This window comes from Doryrhamphus excisus, chromosome 1, assembly GCF_030265055.1.
Source record: "Doryrhamphus excisus isolate RoL2022-K1 chromosome 1, RoL_Dexc_1.0, whole genome shotgun sequence".
Classification (NCBI taxonomy): domain Eukaryota; kingdom Metazoa; phylum Chordata; class Actinopteri; order Syngnathiformes; family Syngnathidae; genus Doryrhamphus; species Doryrhamphus excisus.
This window is the reverse complement of record NC_080466.1, coordinates 33,888,624-33,908,984: the sequence shown is the minus strand read 5'-3', so window position 1 is coordinate 33,908,984 and position 20,361 is coordinate 33,888,624. Positions and strand designations below refer to the sequence as shown.

Below are 20,361 nucleotides of genomic sequence, written 5' to 3'. Positions count from 1 at the left end.
TTTTTTTTTGCCGTCTTGTTTTGGAATATTAATTTCTCGGCTGTCTTTGACCTCACACCCAGGCTCATTACAACCAGCCACGCTGTGAATGCTAATGCTGTGCACGTCTGCTGTATGTAGGATGAAGAGATCAACCAGCAGAGCCAGCTGGCCGAGAAGCTGAAGCAGCAGATGCTGGATCAGGAGGAGGTGAGTCCCACACCTTCATCCAGGGGAAAGGAAAAAAAATGTCTGAGCTGGAAGCCATACTGCATACAGTATTTTACACTTCTTGTCTAATTAGCGAGTGATTATTGCCAATATTGCCATTAACATTTCAAATCTAAATTATGAATATCATCTTGTCAGTCTTAGTCTCGGTAATATTGATGAGGAACATGAATCACACACGAACATATGCTGACTTATTTCCTGGCACGTTGTCACATTTAAATTTCCACTTGTAGTTGGCACATTGAACGTAGATTACAGCACAAAATGCTGATTTCCGTCTGTTTTCTCCCATGTCGTCTCCAGTATGCGTCTGTGGCCACGTTCCCCCCCACTTGCCGTCTGCATAGTGTACTTCAGGGGTCTCAAACTCAATTTACTTGTGGGCCACTGGAGCTCGGGTCTGGGTGAGACTGGGCCACATCAGGTTTTCAAAAAAAACCAAAACAAAGCATTTATTAAAAACAAAAAAATTAAAAAAAACTATGCTTTGGTTCCAATTTTCTACAATAAAAGCTCTGATAAAACATTCCGCTGTTCTCAAATATCTTACTTTTTATTTTTCTACACAAAATAATATGAAAAATAAATAAACAAATCAAGAATAAAGAAAATCAATCAGTAATAAAAAAATACATATAATAATAATAAAACGGCAAATAATAAAAACTTAAGAAACCACATATAGTTGGTGGGTAGACAAATAATTTTTTCCAGATTAAAATGAACAAAGCATTATTAGAGCCCTGTAGACATGACAAAACACGACTATAGTCACATTTATACTCTTTTTATTTACAACATATTGCACAACTGCAGGGTTTTGAGACACATGCTAACTCGCAAACTAGAGAGCTAGCGACCTAAACAGTAGCCTTCAAGTTATTTCCTTTAAACTTAAATAGCCAAAAGCTTCCCACTTCCACACGGATAGGGAGGATAACTATTATCAGTTATTTAACCTTTAACATGAACATTAATAATAGTAATAATAGTAATAATTTTTTTCTGGGTACATGATACCATACAGCATCCATATCAAACTTGCGCGGGTCACACTAACATTAAACTTTCATATCAAGGCGGGGGCCTCAAACTAGTGTCCTGTGGGCCACGCGTGTTTGAGACCCCTGCTGTAGTTGTTCCCAGCTGGAAACCATCTAATCTATTCAGTGTTTTGAACTCATTTCTTCTTTGGGCAGCTCCTGGCCTCTTCACGCCGTGATCACGAGAACCTCCAGGCCGAGCTGAACCGTCTGCAGGCGGAGAACGAGGCCTCCAAGGAGGAGGTGAAGGAGGTGCTGCAGGCACTGGAGGAGCTGGCTGTCAACTATGACCAGAAGAGTCAGGAGGTGGAGGACAAGACCAAGGAGTTTGAAGTCATCAGTGAGGAGCTGAGCCAGAAGTCGGTGAGGGCAAAGACAGTCAAGAGCGCATCTCACGTCCTTGACTTCATTGATGGGAGTCACACAATTAGAAGAATACAGCATCCTATGTAATCCTGGTACTTAAGTATTCCTCTTCTCTGCAGTCTATCCTGTCATCATTGGACTCTGAGCTGCAGAAACTGAAGGAGATGTCCAACCACCAGAAGAAGAGGGTCACCGAGATGATGTCATCACTGCTCAAAGATTTAGCTGAAATTGGCATTGCTGTAGGCAGCAATGATATTAAGGTAAAAATTACATTGCAGAGCGGCTGAGGCGAGGTCAGATTTCCATTGAATCACCGATCCATGCATTCATCACATTCATCACATTCAGCATTCATCCCAACCAGAATGGACTACTGCAACAGTATTCTCTACGGTACACCTTCCAAAACCCTCAACAAACTACAATATATTCACAACTCAGCTGCCCGCCTCCTCACCTCCACCCGCTTCCGTCAACACATTACCCCTGTCCTCCAAAATCGGGATCGACCGATATGGGTTTTTTGGGGGCCGATGCCGATACCGATTTTTTTCCATCACCCTTAGCCGATGGCCGATTTTGCTTGGGCCGATATTTGTGGCCGAGACTGCTTTTGATCCCTCAATTTACATGAAAAAATGACAATGATAACAAATATTCCAGGTCTCAAGTTTTAAACAAATATGTATTGAAATGTAAACACTGAACACAGTAGGATTCAGCTTTCTTAAACACACATTTAAACGCCATTATCAACTTTAAAAGGAATAAATATTCAACCATATGCAAAACATTTCTGTCGTAGTTTAAATTTATCTAGCATCCATGTGATGACTGCTCTTCCGCAGCGTGACGCGCACCCGCACCCCCCCACCTCCACACACACAAACACATCACACTGATACAATATAGTACGATATATAAAACATTTTTGTCATCATTAAAGTTGGTGTTGTGCACGATAAAGACCTCTCATAAGCAGACACGGCTGCTCCAATTCCTTCTGTGTGTGCGCGTGCTCAGAGAGAGTGCACCCACATAACATGACACGTATTTAAAGTTGCATAGTTGTTCATTCTTGTTCTGCTCAACTAGTGAGAGTGCTTTTATTCGTCTATTGTGTTGGTATGTGATGTTTTTGGGCTTTCTTGTTGTCCCACCATGACTTAAACTGTTATGCCTAGCGATCACCCAGTGAAATGTGATGGTCTTAGTAAAGTGTTAAACGCAAGCTAACTCTATTACTTGTGAAAACGCGCCCTTGATGTGATTCAACAGTAGGGGCGGGGTACCGCGACTACGTGTGTTGCAGGGTCCTCTGCCTGACTGTAAAACATGTGGTGGAAAAATACATCGGCGAACCCATGCGCGTATTGGCCGATACCGAGACAAGGAAAAAACGCAAATATCAGCCCGATATATCAGCCGGCCGATGTATGGGTCGATCCTTACTCCAAAACCTCCACTGGCTTCCTGTTCCCCAACGTATTCACTTCAAAGTTCTTCTCATCACCTAAAAAGCCCTCCACGATCTGACCCCCCCATATCTCACAGACCTCCTCCATCCACACAATCCCCCGCGTCCCCTTCGCTCCTCAGACTCCAACCTCCTGGCATTGCCCTGTAAGACCAAGGTCCGAACCTGGGGAGACAGAGCCTTCTCCATCGCTGCCCCCACCCTCTGGAACTCTTTGCCCCATTCACTCCGTGCTTTCCCTGACCTTCCCAGTTTGAAAAAACAACTAAAACCCCATCTCTTTAAATCTGTTTTTAATGTCTAACTTTTTATACCTGACTGCTGTGCCCCGCCCCGCTTTTACTCATGTTTTAACTGTGTATTAACCAATCAATGTTGTATCTTTTACTCTGTTTACTTGTTTTTATTCAACTCCATTCTTCTGTAAAGTGTCTTTGAGTATTTTGAAAAGCGCTATACAAATAAAATGTATTAATAATAATAATAATACTATTATTATTATTATTATTATTATTATTATTATTATTATCTACTCACTTTGCTCCTCACCCCCCTCTGACAGCAACACGAGGGCGGCAGCGGTCTGATCGACGAGGAGTTCACAGTGGCACGCTTGTACATCAGCAAGATGAAGTCGGAGGTGAAAACAATGGTGAAACGCTGCAAGCAGCTGGAGAGCACACAGTCCGAGAGCAACAAGAAGATCGACGAGAACGAGAAGGAGCTGGCCGCCTGCCAGCTCCGTATCTCCCAGGTCTGTACCTGATCCGGAAAACCAATCCACAACGGAGAACCTGGAACTCATGGCAAAATATCTTGTGTTTGCAGCACGAGGCTAAAATCAAGTCCCTGACTGAGTATCTGCAGAACATTGAGCAGAAGAAGAGGCAGCTGGAAGAGAATGTGGACTCTCTAAATGAGGAGTTGGTCAAACTCAGCGCTCAGGGTACGTCACTGCTTCAACCACACTGGGAATTACGCTGCATTAGAGAATGCTAGGAAATTGGAAAATGTCATTTCTGGAGCCGATCTCAAAGTGTTAAGTCGAACAAAGACAAAAAAAAAACATCATGCAGCATCTTTGCTAGTCGCAGTCAGGTGGTGCACTCAATTTTGTCTGAATTGCTTCATTTTCCTCCCCCAGTCCAAAAATATGCACTTTAGGTTAATTGGCCACTCCAAATTGTTTATAGCAGGGGTCTCAAACTCAATTTACTTGGGGGCCACTGGAGCTCGGGTCTGGGTGAGACTGGGCCGCATCCAGTTTTCCAAAAAAAAAACAAAAAAACAAAACGCATTTATTAAAAACAAAAAAAAATTTTAAAACTTCGCTTTGGTTCCAATTTTCTACAAGAAAAGCTCTGATAAAACATTCCACTGTTCTCAAATATCTAAATTTTTATTTTTCTGCACAAAATAAGATGAAAAATAAATAAACAAATCAAGAATAAAGAAAATCAATCAATCAGTAATAAATAAATATAATAATAATAAAAGGGCAAATAATAAAAACTTAAGAAACCACATATAGTTGGTGGGTAGACAAATTATTTTTTTCAGATTAAAATGAACAAAGCATTATTAGAGCCCTGTAGACATGACAAAACACGACTATAGTCACATTTATACTCTTTTTATTTACAACATATTGCGCTACTGCAGGGTCTTGAGACACATGCTAACTCGCAAACTAGAGAGCTAGCGACCTAAACGGTAGCCTTCAAGTTATTTCTTTTAAACTTAAATAGCCAAAAACTTCCCACTTCCACACGGATAGGGAGGATAACTATTAACAGTTATTTAACCTTTAACATGAACATTAATCAAACGTAATAATTTTTTCTGGGTACATGATACCATACAGCATCCATATCAAACTTGCACTGGCCGCACTAACATTAAACTTTCATATCAAGGCGGGGGCCTCAAACTAGTGGCCGCATGTTTGAGACCCCTGCTTTATAGGTATGAATGTGAGTGTGAATGGTTGTTTGTCTGTATGTGCCCTGTGATTGGCTGGCCACCGGTCCAGGGTGTACCCCGCCTCTCACCCCAAGCCAGCTGGGAGGATAAGCGGTAGAAAATGAATGAATGATTGAATGAATGAATGCTGCAATATGGGATTCATCAACAATCATTATGCACTCAATATACATCAATGCTAATTGCTTAATGACTCCAGTGTTATGTTGTATGAATTTATTACTAAACAATGACAAGTCACCTTTGTGTTTTCCAGAGAAAGTCCATGCTATGGAGAAGGAGAATGAGATCCAGACTGCCAACGAAGTTAAGGTCTGTGGTTCAGGTTTTGCGAAGCATCTCCAGCTCCATCTTCTCAAATATCTCAAAAGACAACATGATGTTTGTGTGTGTGGCACCGCAGGAAGCCGTGGAGAAGCAGATCCACTCTCACCGCGAGGCGCACCAAAAGCAGATCAGCAGCTTGAGAGATGAACTGGACAACAAGGAGAAGCTCATCACCGAGCTGCAGGAGTACGACCGACAAGCGGCATCACCCCAACCTCGGTATTAGACATTTACTCATGCTTCACTTCCTGTTCCAGCTCGAATCAGAAGATTATGTTGGAGCAGGAGAGGCTGAGAGTTGAGCACGAGAAGCTCAAATCCACTGATCAGGAGAAGAGTCGCAAGCTGCATGAGCTCACGTACGTACCGATGTTCACAAACTGATCCACCTGTCAATCAACATCATAACTGTGACGTCCTCTCTCTTATCAGGGTGATGCAGGACAGGCGGGAGCAGGCCAGGCAGGACCTGAAAGGTCTGGAGGAGACAGTGGTGAGTTGTTCACATCCCCAACGATATAACTCCCACTTTTTGGTTAGGCTGGAATACAGCAGCACACCTCATGTTTTTCTAATTATTTTCACTTGTCTCACTTAATTAAGGCCAAGGAGTTGCAGACCCTGCATAACCTGAGGAAGCTTTTTGTCCAGGACTTGGCCACTCGAGTGAAAAAGGTGAACCATTATGTTCAATACGTCTTTGTCTAGACAGGGAGAGTCCTAAGTTCCAGTGTGAATTATTCATTTAGCCAAAAGGCAGAAACACAATTCAGTGGCTCTCTCCTGAGATTGAGTGTGTGTGTGCGTGTGTGTGCGCCAATGCTTATGCATTTGCTTTGTGCTGTGCAGAGTGCAGAGATGGACTCTGACGACACTGGGGGCAGCGCGGCACAAAAGCAGAAAATTTCCTTTCTTGAGAACAATCTTGAACAGCTCACCAAGGTTCACAAACAGGTACGACTTTTGTACGAAAGCGGGACGGGACGTCTGTGCTCTGTCGCAATTTGAACCAAATGTCTTCTCCACGCCACGACAGCTGGTGCGTGATAATGCAGACCTTCGGTGTGAGCTTCCTAAACTGGAAAAGCGCCTTCGTGCTACGGCTGAGCGGGTCAAGGCCCTGGAGTCTGCACTGAAGGAAGCCAAGGAGAACGCCGCCCGTGACCGCAAGCGCTACCAGCAGGAGGTGGACCGCATCAAGGAGGCCGTCAGGGCCAAGAACATGGCCAGGAGGGGACACTCGGCCCAGATTGGTGAGTTGTTCATGTTTGGAAACGCTCATTCCTGTTAAGCTTTGGAAACGCGTCATAGTCAAGTGGTCACAACAATCTTGGCATCTTCTCTCCCTCCTCAGCTAAGCCCATCCGGCCCGGCCAACAGCCGGTGGCATCCCCCACTCACCCCAACATGAACCGCAGTGGAGGAGGCTTCTACCAGAACAGCCAAACGGTGTCCATCAGGGGCGGCGGTGGCAGCACCAAAACAGACAAGAAGTGCGTGAAAGCTTTATTTTATTATTATTTTTTGTTATTTTGTTAGGGTGCATGCAAAAAATGCACATGCACAGCTTGTGTGTGTCTATGGGATGCGGGGGGGCGTTGGGAGGACAAACAGTTAAGTTGGCAAACTTTCACAATAGAGTCCAAAATAATCTCCCAAGTCACAAGAAAGACACAGCATTTAATAAATGCAATCACTCCTATGAAGATAGCACTTCAGAAATGGAGACAAAAATACGACAAGGTTAGTTTAATAAAAGGACAATGTATAGACCAGGGGTACCCAACCTTTTTTGCACCACAGACCGGCAATAGATAGATAGATAGATAGATAGATAGATAGATGGATAGATAGACTCCCTTTATTGTCATTGCACAAAAACACAGTAGTGAAATTGCCAACGAAATGTCGTTGCCTGGCTCCCATATAATAACAGACACAAAAGAAGATAAGTAATAATAAATAATAATAATAATAATAATGTGGAGAATAAATAGACACCAAATATGAACAACATAATGTAAAGTGCAGCGTGAACAGTAAATTGCCCAAATAATTTAAATAATTAAAATAAATAATAATGTAAGTAAGGTAGAGGGGCTTATTTGGCATTCAGCAGTCTGATGGCCAGGGGGAAGTAGCTGTCTCTGAACCTGGTCGTCCTACAGCGGATGCTGCAGAGCCTTCTCCCCGATGCCAGGCGAGAGAACAGTCCATGCTGGGGGTGTGTGGGGTCAGAGCAGATCCGATGGGCTCTAGATACATACCGGCTGTTTGCTATGTCCTTAATGGGGGGGAGCTGGGTCCCGATGATCTTCTCCGCTGTCCTCACCACTCTCTGCAGTAACGTCCAGTCCGAGGCCTTGCAGCTCCCAGACCAGACGGAGATGCAGTTGGTCAGCAGGCTCTCGATGGTCAATGTGTGGCAGAAAAACACAGCAAATATAAAATAACATGACAATTAACAAATGTTAAGTGCAGGGAAAATAGAACTCACCCCCTGAATCCCTGAGCTTGTTTCCTTGAGACGAGATGGTCCCATAGGTGTGATGGGAGACAGCGAGTTGTTAATAACTTTTAATTATTTCCGTGCGGCCCGGTAGCAAATGCGCCACGGACCGGTACCAGTCCCCGGACCGGCGGTTGGGGACCCCTGGTATAGACCTAATCAAAATAGATATCATCAATGTACTGTGAAAATGTGTTTGCTCCCTTCCTGTTTTCTTGTTTTGAAAGTTTGTCACACTTCAATGTTTCAGATCAAACAAATGTAATGATTAGGGATCGACCGATATGTTTTTTTTTCAGGCCGATTCCGATACCAATTTTTTTCCCATCATCGTTAGCCGATTGCTTTGGCCGATATTGCTTTTGCTCCTATAATTTACATGAAAAAATGCCAATGATAACAAATATTACAGGTCTCAAGTTTAAACAAATATGTATTGAAATATAAACACTGAACACAGTAGGATTCAGCTTTCTTAACCCCCCCCCCCCCCCCCCCCCCGCACACACAAACACATCACACTGACACAATTTAGTACGATATATACATTTCTCTCATCATTAAAGTTGGTGTTGTGCACGCTAAAGACCTCTGATAAGCAGACACGGCTGCTCCGATTCGTTCTGTGTGTGTGTGCGTGCTTGGAGAGAGACACAAAGCTGCCCAGCGGATGCCTGTGTGTAAATCCTCTGGCGGAAAAATACATCGGCGAACCCACACGCGTATCGGCCGATACCGATTCAAATAAGGAACACAAATATGGGCCAGCCGATGTATCGGTCGATCCTTAGTAATGATTAGTCAATGACAACACATGAACACAAAATGCAATTTTTAAATGAAACTGATGGGAGAAAAAAATCCAATCCTACAGGCCTTGTGTGAAAAAGTGACAGTTCTTCAAGGATGAGTGGGCCAGAATTCCTCCACAGTGCACAGTGCAGTTGTTGTTGCTTAGGATGGTCCAAACAGTTATTAGAGTTAGGGGGCACTTTTTTCCACATAAGGCCATTTTCCCCCTTATCAATAAAACGTTTCATTTAAAAACTGCATTTTCCATGCTGCACGGTGGTCGAGTGGTTAGCGTGCAGACCTCACAGCTAGGAGACTCGAGTTCAATTCCACCCTCGGCCATCTCTGTGTGGAGTTTGCATGTTCTCCCCGTGCATGCGTGGGTTTTCTCCGGGTACTCCGGTTTCCTCCCGCATTCCAAAAACATACTAGGTTAATTGGCCACGCCAAATTGTCCATAGGTATGAATGTGAGTGTGAATGGTTGTTTGTCTATATGTGCCCTGTGATTGGCTGGCCACCAGCATAGGCTTCAGCACCCCCTGCGACCCTCGTGAGGATAAGCGGTAGAAAATGAATGAATGAACTGTAGTTTCCCTACACCGTAGTATAGTGGTAGGAAAACACTGTCTTTTATAATAAATACTGCATTATAATAAAATACTGCGGCCGGTCAGTCCTATACTTTCCTGTTCTTTGCTTATGTAACATGTTACTATCTTGCTTGATGTGTAATGTGTTGTTCCTGTGTGTGCAGCTGAAGAGCAAGCGAGACAGAAGGACACCACAGAAGAAGCCAATAATGACGAACCACCCCTCCCCTACCCTCAGAGAAGCCCGCATCCCACCCGTGAAACCTGTCATTCCATTACATCATACAGGCTCCCCCGTCGCTGCTTTAGAGCTGCCAAGGAGTCCCTGAATTATAAATATATATATAAATATATATTCTTGGCTGTACAGCTCCAACCATCCACTTCCTGCTCCTCCCCTGACCCCCACCCAGCACCCTCCTACCATGAGCCCCAACTTCCTCCCATAGTAACACAAAAAAGGCAACAGTGAGTTTACAGACGCTAATAATTGTATCCACTCAACCAACCAAACAGTCTTGAGCGCAGCCTTGGCGAGCGAAACTGCACGCGACTTGAATGTGTAGCTTTCGTTTTTTTTTGTTTTTTTTTTTTAACTGTTTTCTTTTTGCACATGTCTGTCATCGTCGTGCGAGTAGTTTTGCACTGCCCAGAGCTGAATGTAACGGTAGCAAAACCTGAAAATAACAACAAAAAAAGACCAAAAAAAAAAACCCTCATCCTGTCACGAGACATAGCTCCACCCTTTTAGGCTAACCTTTGTACATTTCAGCATTAGCACCACACTTTTCTCATGCTAGATTTGACATGCTTCTTTAAGGAGGACAGACTATAAATATATATATTACAGGAAAAAAAAGAAGTGGAAATGGCTAGATGGCATTAAACACTACTGTTGTGTCCAGTCTTTGTTATACAGATGTAAAATTGGCACTACTGCACACACTCTCCTGGTTGCACAGCTGGATGGTGGGGAGGGGGTGTGGCTATGGAGGGCGGGGCTTGAAAAAAAAAAACAACAAAACAAAGCCACGATGTGCAACGGTGTACTGTAAATGTATTTAAGTCGATACCTGTGGAGGCCAATTGTTTTTATTGTTAAGTTAAATCTGTACTCATTAGAAGGATGTAAAGAGACCGTAGGAAGGAAGAGAATGATCCAGTCAACACTTTTTAAAAAGCCTGCTATGCTACGGAACTCCATGTGCTGTTTTTACCTCTTAACTGGTGGATGGATGCTATTTATATCTGCACACACAGCAGTAGACTCGGGGGGCGTACGACACGCCCCATTCATCCTGTCCCAGCTGGGTCGCAAAGGTTTAAACTCCCCCGCTATAATAGATGTGGCAAATGTGTTTTTTCACCGGGTTTCATGTACTGTATCGCTTTCTGGCGGGGAGTGTGTGGGGGGGTCTTGTTGATGATTTCTACCCTTCGCTGCTGATCAGCCAATCAGGAAAGCAAGGTCGGGAATTGCACAACAATCTATTGTCGTCTGAGGAAGGGTTGATATTTAACAAGTCAGAGATGTAGGAATTTTAATTCATGTGCTGTGTTAGCATTATTTTGTCCCCTGTTTTTTTTTGTTTTTTTTAATACCAGCTTTGTTTTGTACCCAGTGAAGCCCCAGTGCGTTTGACTCAGATCATAGTTGTGATTGTAACCCCAGCATGAGGACATAACACCATGTACAAGTGCAATATATACTGTAAAATACACTGTATATCAGATCATGGGGGGCCCACACCCCTCTTTCTTACTTCTAATATTTATGCACAGATAAAACATGAACTGGTTATTTAAGGAGAAAACTGCGCTAAATATTGTCAGACTTGACAATGCAATGCAAAATATGAACCAATAAATATGTCAACATGGAATATATATTAATCTAGCTTGAAGAAAGTGGGGGTCGGACATTAGGGTTAACGGCACTTGTTCACAAAATAAAAGCACTCCATATGTTTTTTGCCTAATAATTACAGGACAGTGTCTGGATGTCAATCTAGATGGTTTATTCCTTGTAACCTTAATAATAGTCTAGAATAGTTCAATCTTTACAGCATGGACCTCAATGTTTATCCTTTCTTTCACCTCCCACCAAAACTGGATATGAAATGGAAACATAGTTCAAAATAAAACAAGAATATATATGTGGCTCCCATTGAACGTTGTTCAAAATTCATCGTTCTAAATTAAAGAAAAATGAGGTGTCGCCACTTTTTTTTATTACTGTGTAATAGCTGGTCAAGTTTTTAAGGGCAGGTGTTTTTTTTTTTTTTTCCTTGGGTGGACAAAGGTACTGGATCATTCCTGGCTAACCGGGGCACAAATAATGGGCTCTGACATGGACGGACACGGGATTGTTAATGAGATCATGGTTTTGGATTGACTGCATGATGTAAATGTATGTGTGATTAAATAATTATGAATAAACAATCTCTGTTTCTTTGGTAATTTCAAGTGTGGCATTTTGGAGTTGGGACTAAGATTGAATAATATTGACAATCGCATAACTAACTGTTGTATTTTTGTAGATATAAAATTGTTGACGCTAGCTTGATTATTTTTTGCAATGTTTAATTAATTTTTTAAGACTTGAGGGGCTTTCTGTTTGCTTAGAAAACACCTGCGCGGCCCGAAGACATACCGTGGATGTCTCACTCCGAAAAATAATTGAACACATTTAATGTTGTTCCTAAGGAACCGTGGGAATTCACTTCTCGTTGACAAGTTCCACATCCGAAATTATTAGGTGTCGGATTCAAACTTTTCAATTTAGCTCAGCGGTCACACAAGCTGAGCGTGAAACTGTGACGTGATCACGAGCTCGTCAGGAAAAAGGCTTCAGTGTGATCCACGTTACCTCATTAAGCGATCTTCACTCTGAAGGTAAGTTTCCGAAGTTGTCCGGACAGGGGCGAAGTCTACTCGTGATCACAACGGGCAGGAAGCGGCTTCTCCTTTGACTCGAACCTTCCACACGTTCGGTCTTCTGCAAACTTTATTGGATTTTAAACTGTCTACCAGGACCACCGCTACGTGTTTACCTCCATCGTCGGACAATAGCGGGGAAGCGAGGCTTGAGGTGAGCGACTTTTGACAGGTGGACACGATGGGACGTTTAGCTTCTGTGCTAAATAACCTAGCTAGCCAGCCACAAATTAGCTTTACCTCGTATTTTTAACCCAAAGGTGTATTTTAATGTTTATTAAATATCTGGATGTGCTTCAAAAACATACACATGTAGCGACATAATGAAATACATAAAGTTGTCATTCTGGCGGAAAAGAATCCTAGTTCAGGAAGTGTATCAATCCGGTGTAGGAATAGCGATACACTCACTGGCCGTCATTTTAGCGTTCTCGCTCTTTACTGATGCCTTTAGACTAACTTTACATTTTAACTGACATAACTCGAATAAGACCGGTAACTAAAACTTGGGTATCATAAATTTTTGATACATGAGCCAACAAATTGATCCATTGAATGGCATACACTTGTCAGCCACGTCATTAGGTAGCTACACCTGCACTATGTGTTAAATCAAAGAAAGTAATGAATGACGTTATTTATTTCCGACATGTTTACCAACGTTTGATTGACGTATGTTTTCCTCTTTCGGTTCATTTGCTGCATCATCTTGTTGCATTCGTTTTATGGTGTTTGTCTTTTTGTTTTGGGACATTTCTGTGTTTGGACGTTGCTACGCGTTTGTCCCTGTCGGCCACCGTAGATTTAATTGTGTAGCATCGCTGGCAGCACTTCCTGGTTCCCAGCGTGCTTTGCGGCACCGTCGATGTAAATATTTCGTCAGTTTGTAGTTCAAGCTGCATATTCGTTCATCCTTGTTCTGTTCGACCAGTGAGAGTGATTTTATTTGTCTATTGCGTAGTTATGTGTTTTTTTTTAAAGAAAACATTTTTTTTTATAATAAATAATATTAATTCACTCATTCATTTTCTACCGCTTATTCTCACGAGGATCGCGGGGGGTGCTGCAGCCTATCCCGGCTGTCTTGGGGCGAGAGGCGGGGTACACCCCGGACTGGTGGCCAACCAATCACAGGGCACATATAGACAAACAACCATTCACACTCACATTCATACCTATGGACAATTTGGAGTGGCCAATTAACCTAGCATGTTTTTGGTATGTGGGAGGAAACCGGAGTACCCGGAGAAAACCCACGCATGCACGGGGAGAACATGCAAACTCCACACAGAGATGGCCAAGGGTGGAATTGAACCCTGGTCTCCTAGCTGTGAGGTCTGCGCACTAACCACTCGACCACCCCAATAAATAATATATACAATAAAATATATATAAAATAAAAAACAAATAATATATAAAAAAATGATGAATTACCAAGAATCAGGGTTGTTGTTCTTCAATGTACTTCAGTTTGTCACAGGACTGCAATCTATTTGTGGAGACGATTATGCCTGTGAATGGGGGTTGATGATGTCATTGTCTAATTTTCCTAATTGGACATGATGCAAGCGTGTTTAATGTTTAAAGATCTTAAAACAGATATTAAACATTCATTCATTTTCAACCGCTTTTCCTCACAAGGGTCGCCTATCCCAGCTGTCTTCGGGCGAGAGGCGGGGTACACCCTGGACTGGTGGCCAGCCAGCCAATCACAGGGCACATATAGACAAACAACCATTCACACTCACATTCATACCTATGGACAATTTGGAGTGGCCAATTAACCTAGCATGTTTTTGGAATGTGGGAGGAAACCGGAGTACCCGGAGAAAACCCACACATGCACGGGGAGAATATGTAAACTCCACACAGGCCAAGGGTGGAATTGAACCCTGGTCTCCTAGCTGTAAGGTGTGCGTGCTAACCACTCGACCGCCGTGTCGCCCAGATATTAAACAGAGGCAGCTAAATAATGCAAGTAATGGGACACACATATTCCACCTACTAAGACCGCTATTTAAACACGTCCACAAAGCCTTTATATGCATGCTGTGACCCCGTAGTAAAAGGCACATTCATGATAACATCTTTTGCAGTCATTTTTGACGCATTACCGGAAATTTCTAATGAATTAATGCATAAATAACAGTTCTTCCATGTGCACAAATCCGGTGCTACCTTTATAAGGTCCCACCTTAAGGTGCCGTTTTGCTATTGGCCAGAGCAAGCCATGCTCTCATTCTCAGCTTAGGACCTGAAGGTTTAACAAGCATGGCGGGTAACGAAGAGACAGATGGAGACCAAAACAGAGAGCAGCTTGCTCCTAAAAGACACTGCACCTCTGGAAATAGGGACTACTTTGGCAAGTCATGCTGTAAAACAGTGGAGAGGAGAACCAGGACAAATCTCCACAGTTACCAACAACACAACCACAAGGACCTTTTATGCTGTGGATTTGCAATCTAAAACTGCACAGCCGACTCGGTTAAACGAAAGGCAAATTCTCAAACGGTCGTTAATGAAAGTTTGGCTTGTGTCACACCTTATGAGAACACCAAGCCTTAAATAGCGGCCTGGTTTTTGGCTGTGGATTTTTTGAACAAACTCTGCTGCAAACGCAGTCTGCCTTTTAGTTCTTGGCTAATTTGTTGCTTTTCTTGATGGCTAGCTTTAGTGTACTGAGCTCCGTGTTTGGTGTCAAAATGTCGACGCAGATTGTATTCTTTAACAACCGACACCGCCTCATAACACAAAAGACCTAGCGGTATTTCTCCTTGAAGCACAAACAAGTATTCAGCTTCCCATCTTTCTTGGAACAGTCTTCCGTCTGCATCAACTTTACTCTTGTTGGACATTTTGGGATCATTATTTATATCTCAATTCCACTCGTTGGCATGGAGTGGAAACACTGGCTACCGTACTCGAAAGGCATTGTGGGAAATGACACTCAAAACTTAAGCTCTTGCGGGCCACATAAATTGACACAGCAGGCCACATCTGGCCCACGGGCCTTGAGTTTGACACTTGTGCTTTAGAAGATGAAATTTAGCCGCCGGCGTTTATCGCCATTTCAAGTTGTTTAGGTCGGGAGGGGGATTGTTCAGTGTTTGTAATGATTTTGTGCCACGACTGAGCGGTGTGCGAGTAAATACTTCCACACACAAACGCCCCGTCACCTCACCATGACAGCATTTCATTCATCTTATATATCCACCAGGGCGCCATGTTTACGTTTGATCATTTATCTCAGGGGAAGTCATTTTCTTATCATTGGAAGAATCTATACCGGTACATGAAATATATATATCGCCCAACCCTAGTATTTAACATTGGAATTGGAAAGTCAAGAACTTGAAATAATAAATAAAATAAATTAAACAAACAAACAAAAAAGTCTCTCTCTCTACAATAATAAATACCATAAATATAAGGAGTGTAAAGCCTCTGTAAACAAAATTGTACTTGAATGAATTAACAATGAACATTGGGTATTGTTCCTTAACAGGAAGTCTTAACATATTGTGAAAAACACAGGTGGTGCACCATTTCTTTCTGACCAAACACCACAGTAAGTGCTGACTGTCAGGACAAAGGCTTTGTTGCACCTCCAGCTGGATTTTGTTCTAGTTTGGACGAGACACGTAGACAAACAACCATTCACACTCACATTCATACAATTTGGAGTGGCCAATTAACCTAGCATGTTTTTGGAATGTGGGAGGAAACCAGAGTACCCGGAGAAAACCCACGCATGCACGGGGAGAACATGCAAACTCCACACAGAGATGGCTGAGGGTGGAATTGAACCCTAGTCTCCTAGCTGTGAGGTCTGCGCGCTAACCACTCGACCGCTGTGCCGCCTTTCTCACAAATGTTTCCTTAAAATCTTGTAGAAGGATGACTCATAGGTCAAGACAGGACCACGTTTTGGTGGGCAGCGCTAGATGACATCATTGTCTCATTTGTATCATGAGTTGTGGAGAAACAACAAAACATGGAAAGCAAAGCAAATGTGTTTACAAATTGTATCTCTCGCTTCCCTTTTTGTGTTTTTTTGAATGCCACAAACAAGATAAAGCCATCTGTGAGTGCTGCTCCACTATGGGGAGCAGAAAAGATTTCTTCCTGGTCTCTTTTTTTTTGAAAAACAGAATGTAGAGTGGTCTGAATACTCGATAATAATAATAATGATAATAACTTGGCAACACTCATCCCTCATGCTCCGTCTTCTTATTCTCTGGCTGAACAGCAGGGCATTTCCCATTATAATGTGTTAATAAGTGTGATCAGGTAACACCAAATCTTTTAGCGGCAGTGCAAATAGATTCTCGGTGGGCTACTGGAAATGGGAAATGGGAGACACTGGTCCATAGTGTGCCACTAAATTCCACAGCGAGTAGCACGTGTGAAAATTCAATCATGGTGGGAAGGTGTCAAAGAAATTTCGAGCCTTGGGAGAGGTATGGGGACACATTTAAGTACTACAAAGCATCTTTTAATTATTTTTGCAAGAACACCGCATCATCATGAAAGTTGAATGTTATGTATAAATTCCACAGTGTTTATTGTGTCACTGTTTCCCATGGTGCACTGCAGCCTCGCCTTTATTTTATGTGGGTGTGCGTATGCGTGCTTGACTTCAGCAGGAAACTATGTAAGCGATTCAGTAAATTTTAGTTTGCTGTGACTTGTCCGCGTGTTGTGGGGGAGGAGCTCTGTCGCATTATTAGCATTAGCATCTTTCTCTCCTCCACTCTAATCTCACACTGAGACCACGCAGCCCTTGAAGAGGATTTACTTCTTGTCACAATGTGTCTTCTTATTCGCTTCCTCTTATTGGGTTAGGCCTGTATTAGGCTCTGGAAGACAGTGGCTCTTTGTGTGTCCATGTGTTGTTGTTGTATAAGACACAGGAAGAATCCTTCTGATGTCATTCACAACCCAGCCATGTCACCAAGTGGAAGTTCTAAGGTTGAACACAAACCATTGGCTGATGGTTTTCCATCCAACCTGTAATGCACTTTTTCAGCCCTTTTGTATTGAGTCATGGACTCTTATAGAGCAGCTACACACGATAACTGCACAGAAAGCTTTCCCGAGCTTCCAGAATCTGCACCTATTCCTCCTTGATTTTTTCAAAACGGAATTTTTAATTTATTCCATCCGTGGGGCGCCTCTGGGCACACTCACTCCACTGTGATTGGAAAAAAGTGTGACTTATAGTCCGGAAAATACGGTAATCATCACAGTTTTATATTCTTATTGAACCAATTTGATACATTGTTGCATTTTGTTTGTGTCCCATTAGCTCCACGGGGGAGGCCATGCCAGCTAACGTCCTCCCGTAGTGCTGCCTAATAGCTGGCGGACAGCAAGAGGCGTCATGGCCGAGCTGCCCATTGCCCCGGGCCAGGTCTACATAGAAGTGGAGTACGACTACGAGTACAAGTCCAAGGATCGCTTGATTACCATTCACCAGGGTGAATGCTACATGCTGGTGCAGAAGACCAATGAAGACTGGTGGAAGGTGCGCAGAGAGGAAGGGACTAAAGCCTTTTACGTACCCGCTCAGTATGTCAGGGAGGTCCGCAAGGCCCTCATGCCGCCTCCCAAACATCTCCCACATCACCCTGTTTCCACGGGCAACACCCTCCCTCAGAACGTTTCCCGGGTCAAACCGACCAACTTGGATCTGGATCTGCAAAACTCATCCACAGACAACCTGAACAGGCCAGAGTTCAACCCTGCACGCTCGCCTTCCACTCATTCCGCCTCATCTCAGCATGTGAGCCCCCCCATCCAGCGGCGAGACAGTAACCACCATCAGCACGCTCCCAGCGCTCCCACGGGACCCGAACGATCTGTAGCAGAAATTCTGGCCCAGGCTTGCGGCCCTCCGGCTGGCCAGAGGGGTGGCAGTCTGCCCCGCACCCGTGCCAGATCTCCAGACCTGGTCCGAGTCCCGCTGGATGTAGACAGCCCTCACTGTGACTCGGCAGAGGAGGAACGCCGGACCAACGACTCGGAGTCTGGAGACGAACTCAGCAGCAGTTCTACTGAACATCTGCAGGTAACCCTTTTTAATATCACAACCGTTATACGTTTTATACGTCACGTGGTTTGACGTCCAATCTTCCAAGTGACCTCCATGAAACGACAACAATGCTTGTATCACGGCACCAAGCATGTTTTTACTTTCCTGGGTCAGCCCCAGTCTTCTAATCTTGGCATCTCACAGATGAAAGGTCATCTAAACGTCAACACGTACATTCTTGTTACAACTTGAATTCTATCTGAGAAGCACTCCACTCTGGCCACAATAGACTTCCTTCCCTCCTCAGAAATGGACTATACCGTGGAAACAGCAGTTCAAAGACCAAAGTAGGCAAACATGTTTCGCTGGAAATATTAAAGGCGACCTATTATGCTCATTTTTTGGCCCTTTGTATTGAGTTGTGGACTCCTATAGAGGAGCTACACACAATGACAAGCACACAAAGCAGGGGTCTCAAACTCAGTTGACTTGGGGGCCACTGGAGCTCGGGTCTGGGTGATACTGGGGTTTTCAAAAAACAAACAAACAAAAAAAAAAAAACGCATTTATTAAAAACAAAAAAATTAAAAAAACTTTGCTTTGGTTCCAATTTTCTACAAGAAAAGCTCTGATAAAACATTCCACTGTTCTCAAATATCTTACTTTTTATTTTTCTACACAAAATAAGATGAAAAATTAATAAACAAATCAAGAATAAAGAAAATCAATCAATCAGTAATAAATAAATTAATAATAATAATAAAACAGCAAACAATAAAAACTTAAGAAACCACATATAGTTGGTGGGTAGACAATTTTTTTTCAGATTAAAATGAACAAAGCATTATTAGAGCCCTGTAGACATGACAAAACACGACTATAGTCACATTTATACTCTTTATTTACAACATATTGCGCAACTGCAGGGTCTTGAGACACATGCTAACTCGCAAACTAGAGAGCTAGCGACCTAAACGGTAGCCTTCAAATTATTTCCTTTAAACTTAAATAGCCAAAAACTTACCACTTCCACACGGATAGGGAGGATAACTATTAACAGTTATTTAACCTTTAACATGAACATTAATCAAACGTAATAATTTTTTCTGGGTACATGATACCATACAGCATCCATATCAAACTTGCGCGGGCCGCACTAACATTAAACTTTCATATCAAGGCGGTGGCTTCAAACTAGTGTCCTGCGGGCCACATTTGGCCCGCGGGCCGTGTGTTTGAGACCCCTGACATAAAGCTTTCTAGTTCTCCCAGAATCTGCACCTATTCCAGCTGCATTTCTTTTGATTTTGTCCTTCCTGTGAAAACGGTCAGTTGTAATGTGTTCCACCCACAGCTTGCAGGCACGCCCACTCCACTGTGGTTGCTCACACTCACAAATGCTAAGGGCTTCCGGTTTGTGCCGTTAGCTGCGAACCCAACTTTCTAGGAATTGATAAAGGGTATAGGAATTGATAATAAACTGTAATTTAGCTTTTTAAAATGTTGGCTTTTAACATACAGCCACATGTATTGGATCCCGAATCCGATGCGGAAGTAGAGACTGGCCGGTCTGAAGTTTCTCAACACAAGAGGCCCGTCCAGCTGCATACTGGCCCGTGTTCACGAAACAGTCCAGTGTGAAATGCCATTGACAAATGAAAATATTTTTCTTTTGCTTGTAGGGAATCAGGAACTCCAACCACTTGTGCATGATGGTGGCGTCATTAGGAATTGGAAACAAATGTCTTTTGCTTATATCAAAAAATGCGAGCCATTGCTAGCAACGTAAACACAGAAGCAGAGCTTGCGTGTTGAGTGGATGGGGTGTGTGCGTATCTGAGTTCATTCATTTTCTACCGCTTTTCCTCACGAGGTTTGCGGGGGTGCTGGAGCCTATCCCAGCTGTCATCGGGCGAGAGGCGGGGTACACACTGGACTGGTGGCCAGCCAATCACAGGGCACATATAGACAAACAACCATTCACACTCACATTCATACCTATGGACAATTTGGAGTGGCCAATTAACCTAGCATGTTTTTGGAATGTGGGAGGAAACCGGAGTACCCGGAGAAAACCCACGCATG

At 43.2% G+C, this 20,361-nt stretch overlaps 2 protein-coding genes across 8 annotated transcripts in view; both read left to right on the top strand.

Moving 5' to 3' along the window:
* The window catches only part of LOC131135469 (kinesin-1 heavy chain), a 34,021-nt gene extending 22,261 nt beyond the window's left edge, over positions 1-11,760 (top strand). Inside the window, exons 13-26 of the mRNA XM_058081361.1 lie at positions 121-189; positions 1,413-1,619; positions 1,742-1,885; positions 3,665-3,856; positions 3,931-4,048; positions 5,342-5,397; positions 5,489-5,598; positions 5,670-5,771; positions 5,845-5,905; positions 6,016-6,087; positions 6,262-6,366; positions 6,449-6,665; positions 6,767-6,905; positions 9,470-11,760. Of these exons, the coding sequence (XP_057937344.1) occupies positions 121-189; positions 1,413-1,619; positions 1,742-1,885; positions 3,665-3,856; positions 3,931-4,048; positions 5,342-5,397; positions 5,489-5,598; positions 5,670-5,771; positions 5,845-5,905; positions 6,016-6,087; positions 6,262-6,366; positions 6,449-6,665; positions 6,767-6,905; positions 9,470-9,473 (1,596 nt within the window). The 3' untranslated portion in view covers positions 9,474-11,760. The remainder of the gene's footprint in view (positions 1-120; positions 190-1,412; positions 1,620-1,741; positions 1,886-3,664; positions 3,857-3,930; positions 4,049-5,341; positions 5,398-5,488; positions 5,599-5,669; positions 5,772-5,844; positions 5,906-6,015; positions 6,088-6,261; positions 6,367-6,448; positions 6,666-6,766; positions 6,906-9,469) is intronic.
* A 439-nt stretch (positions 11,761-12,199) lies between these two features.
* LOC131135470 (rho GTPase-activating protein 12-like) overlaps positions 12,200-20,361 on the top strand; it is a 69,300-nt gene continuing 61,138 nt past the window's right edge. For 4 of the 7 annotated variants that reach the window (XM_058081421.1, XM_058081417.1, XM_058081406.1 and 1 more), the window contains exons 1-2: positions 12,201-12,396; positions 17,551-18,312. In XM_058081421.1, the coding sequence (XP_057937404.1) occupies positions 17,626-18,312 (687 nt within the window). In that variant the 5' untranslated portion in view covers positions 12,201-12,396; positions 17,551-17,625. Of the gene's footprint in view, positions 12,397-17,550; positions 18,313-20,361 lie in introns of all 7 variants that reach the window. The other 3 variants (XM_058081396.1, XM_058081385.1, XM_058081431.1) reach the window with 2 other exon arrangements.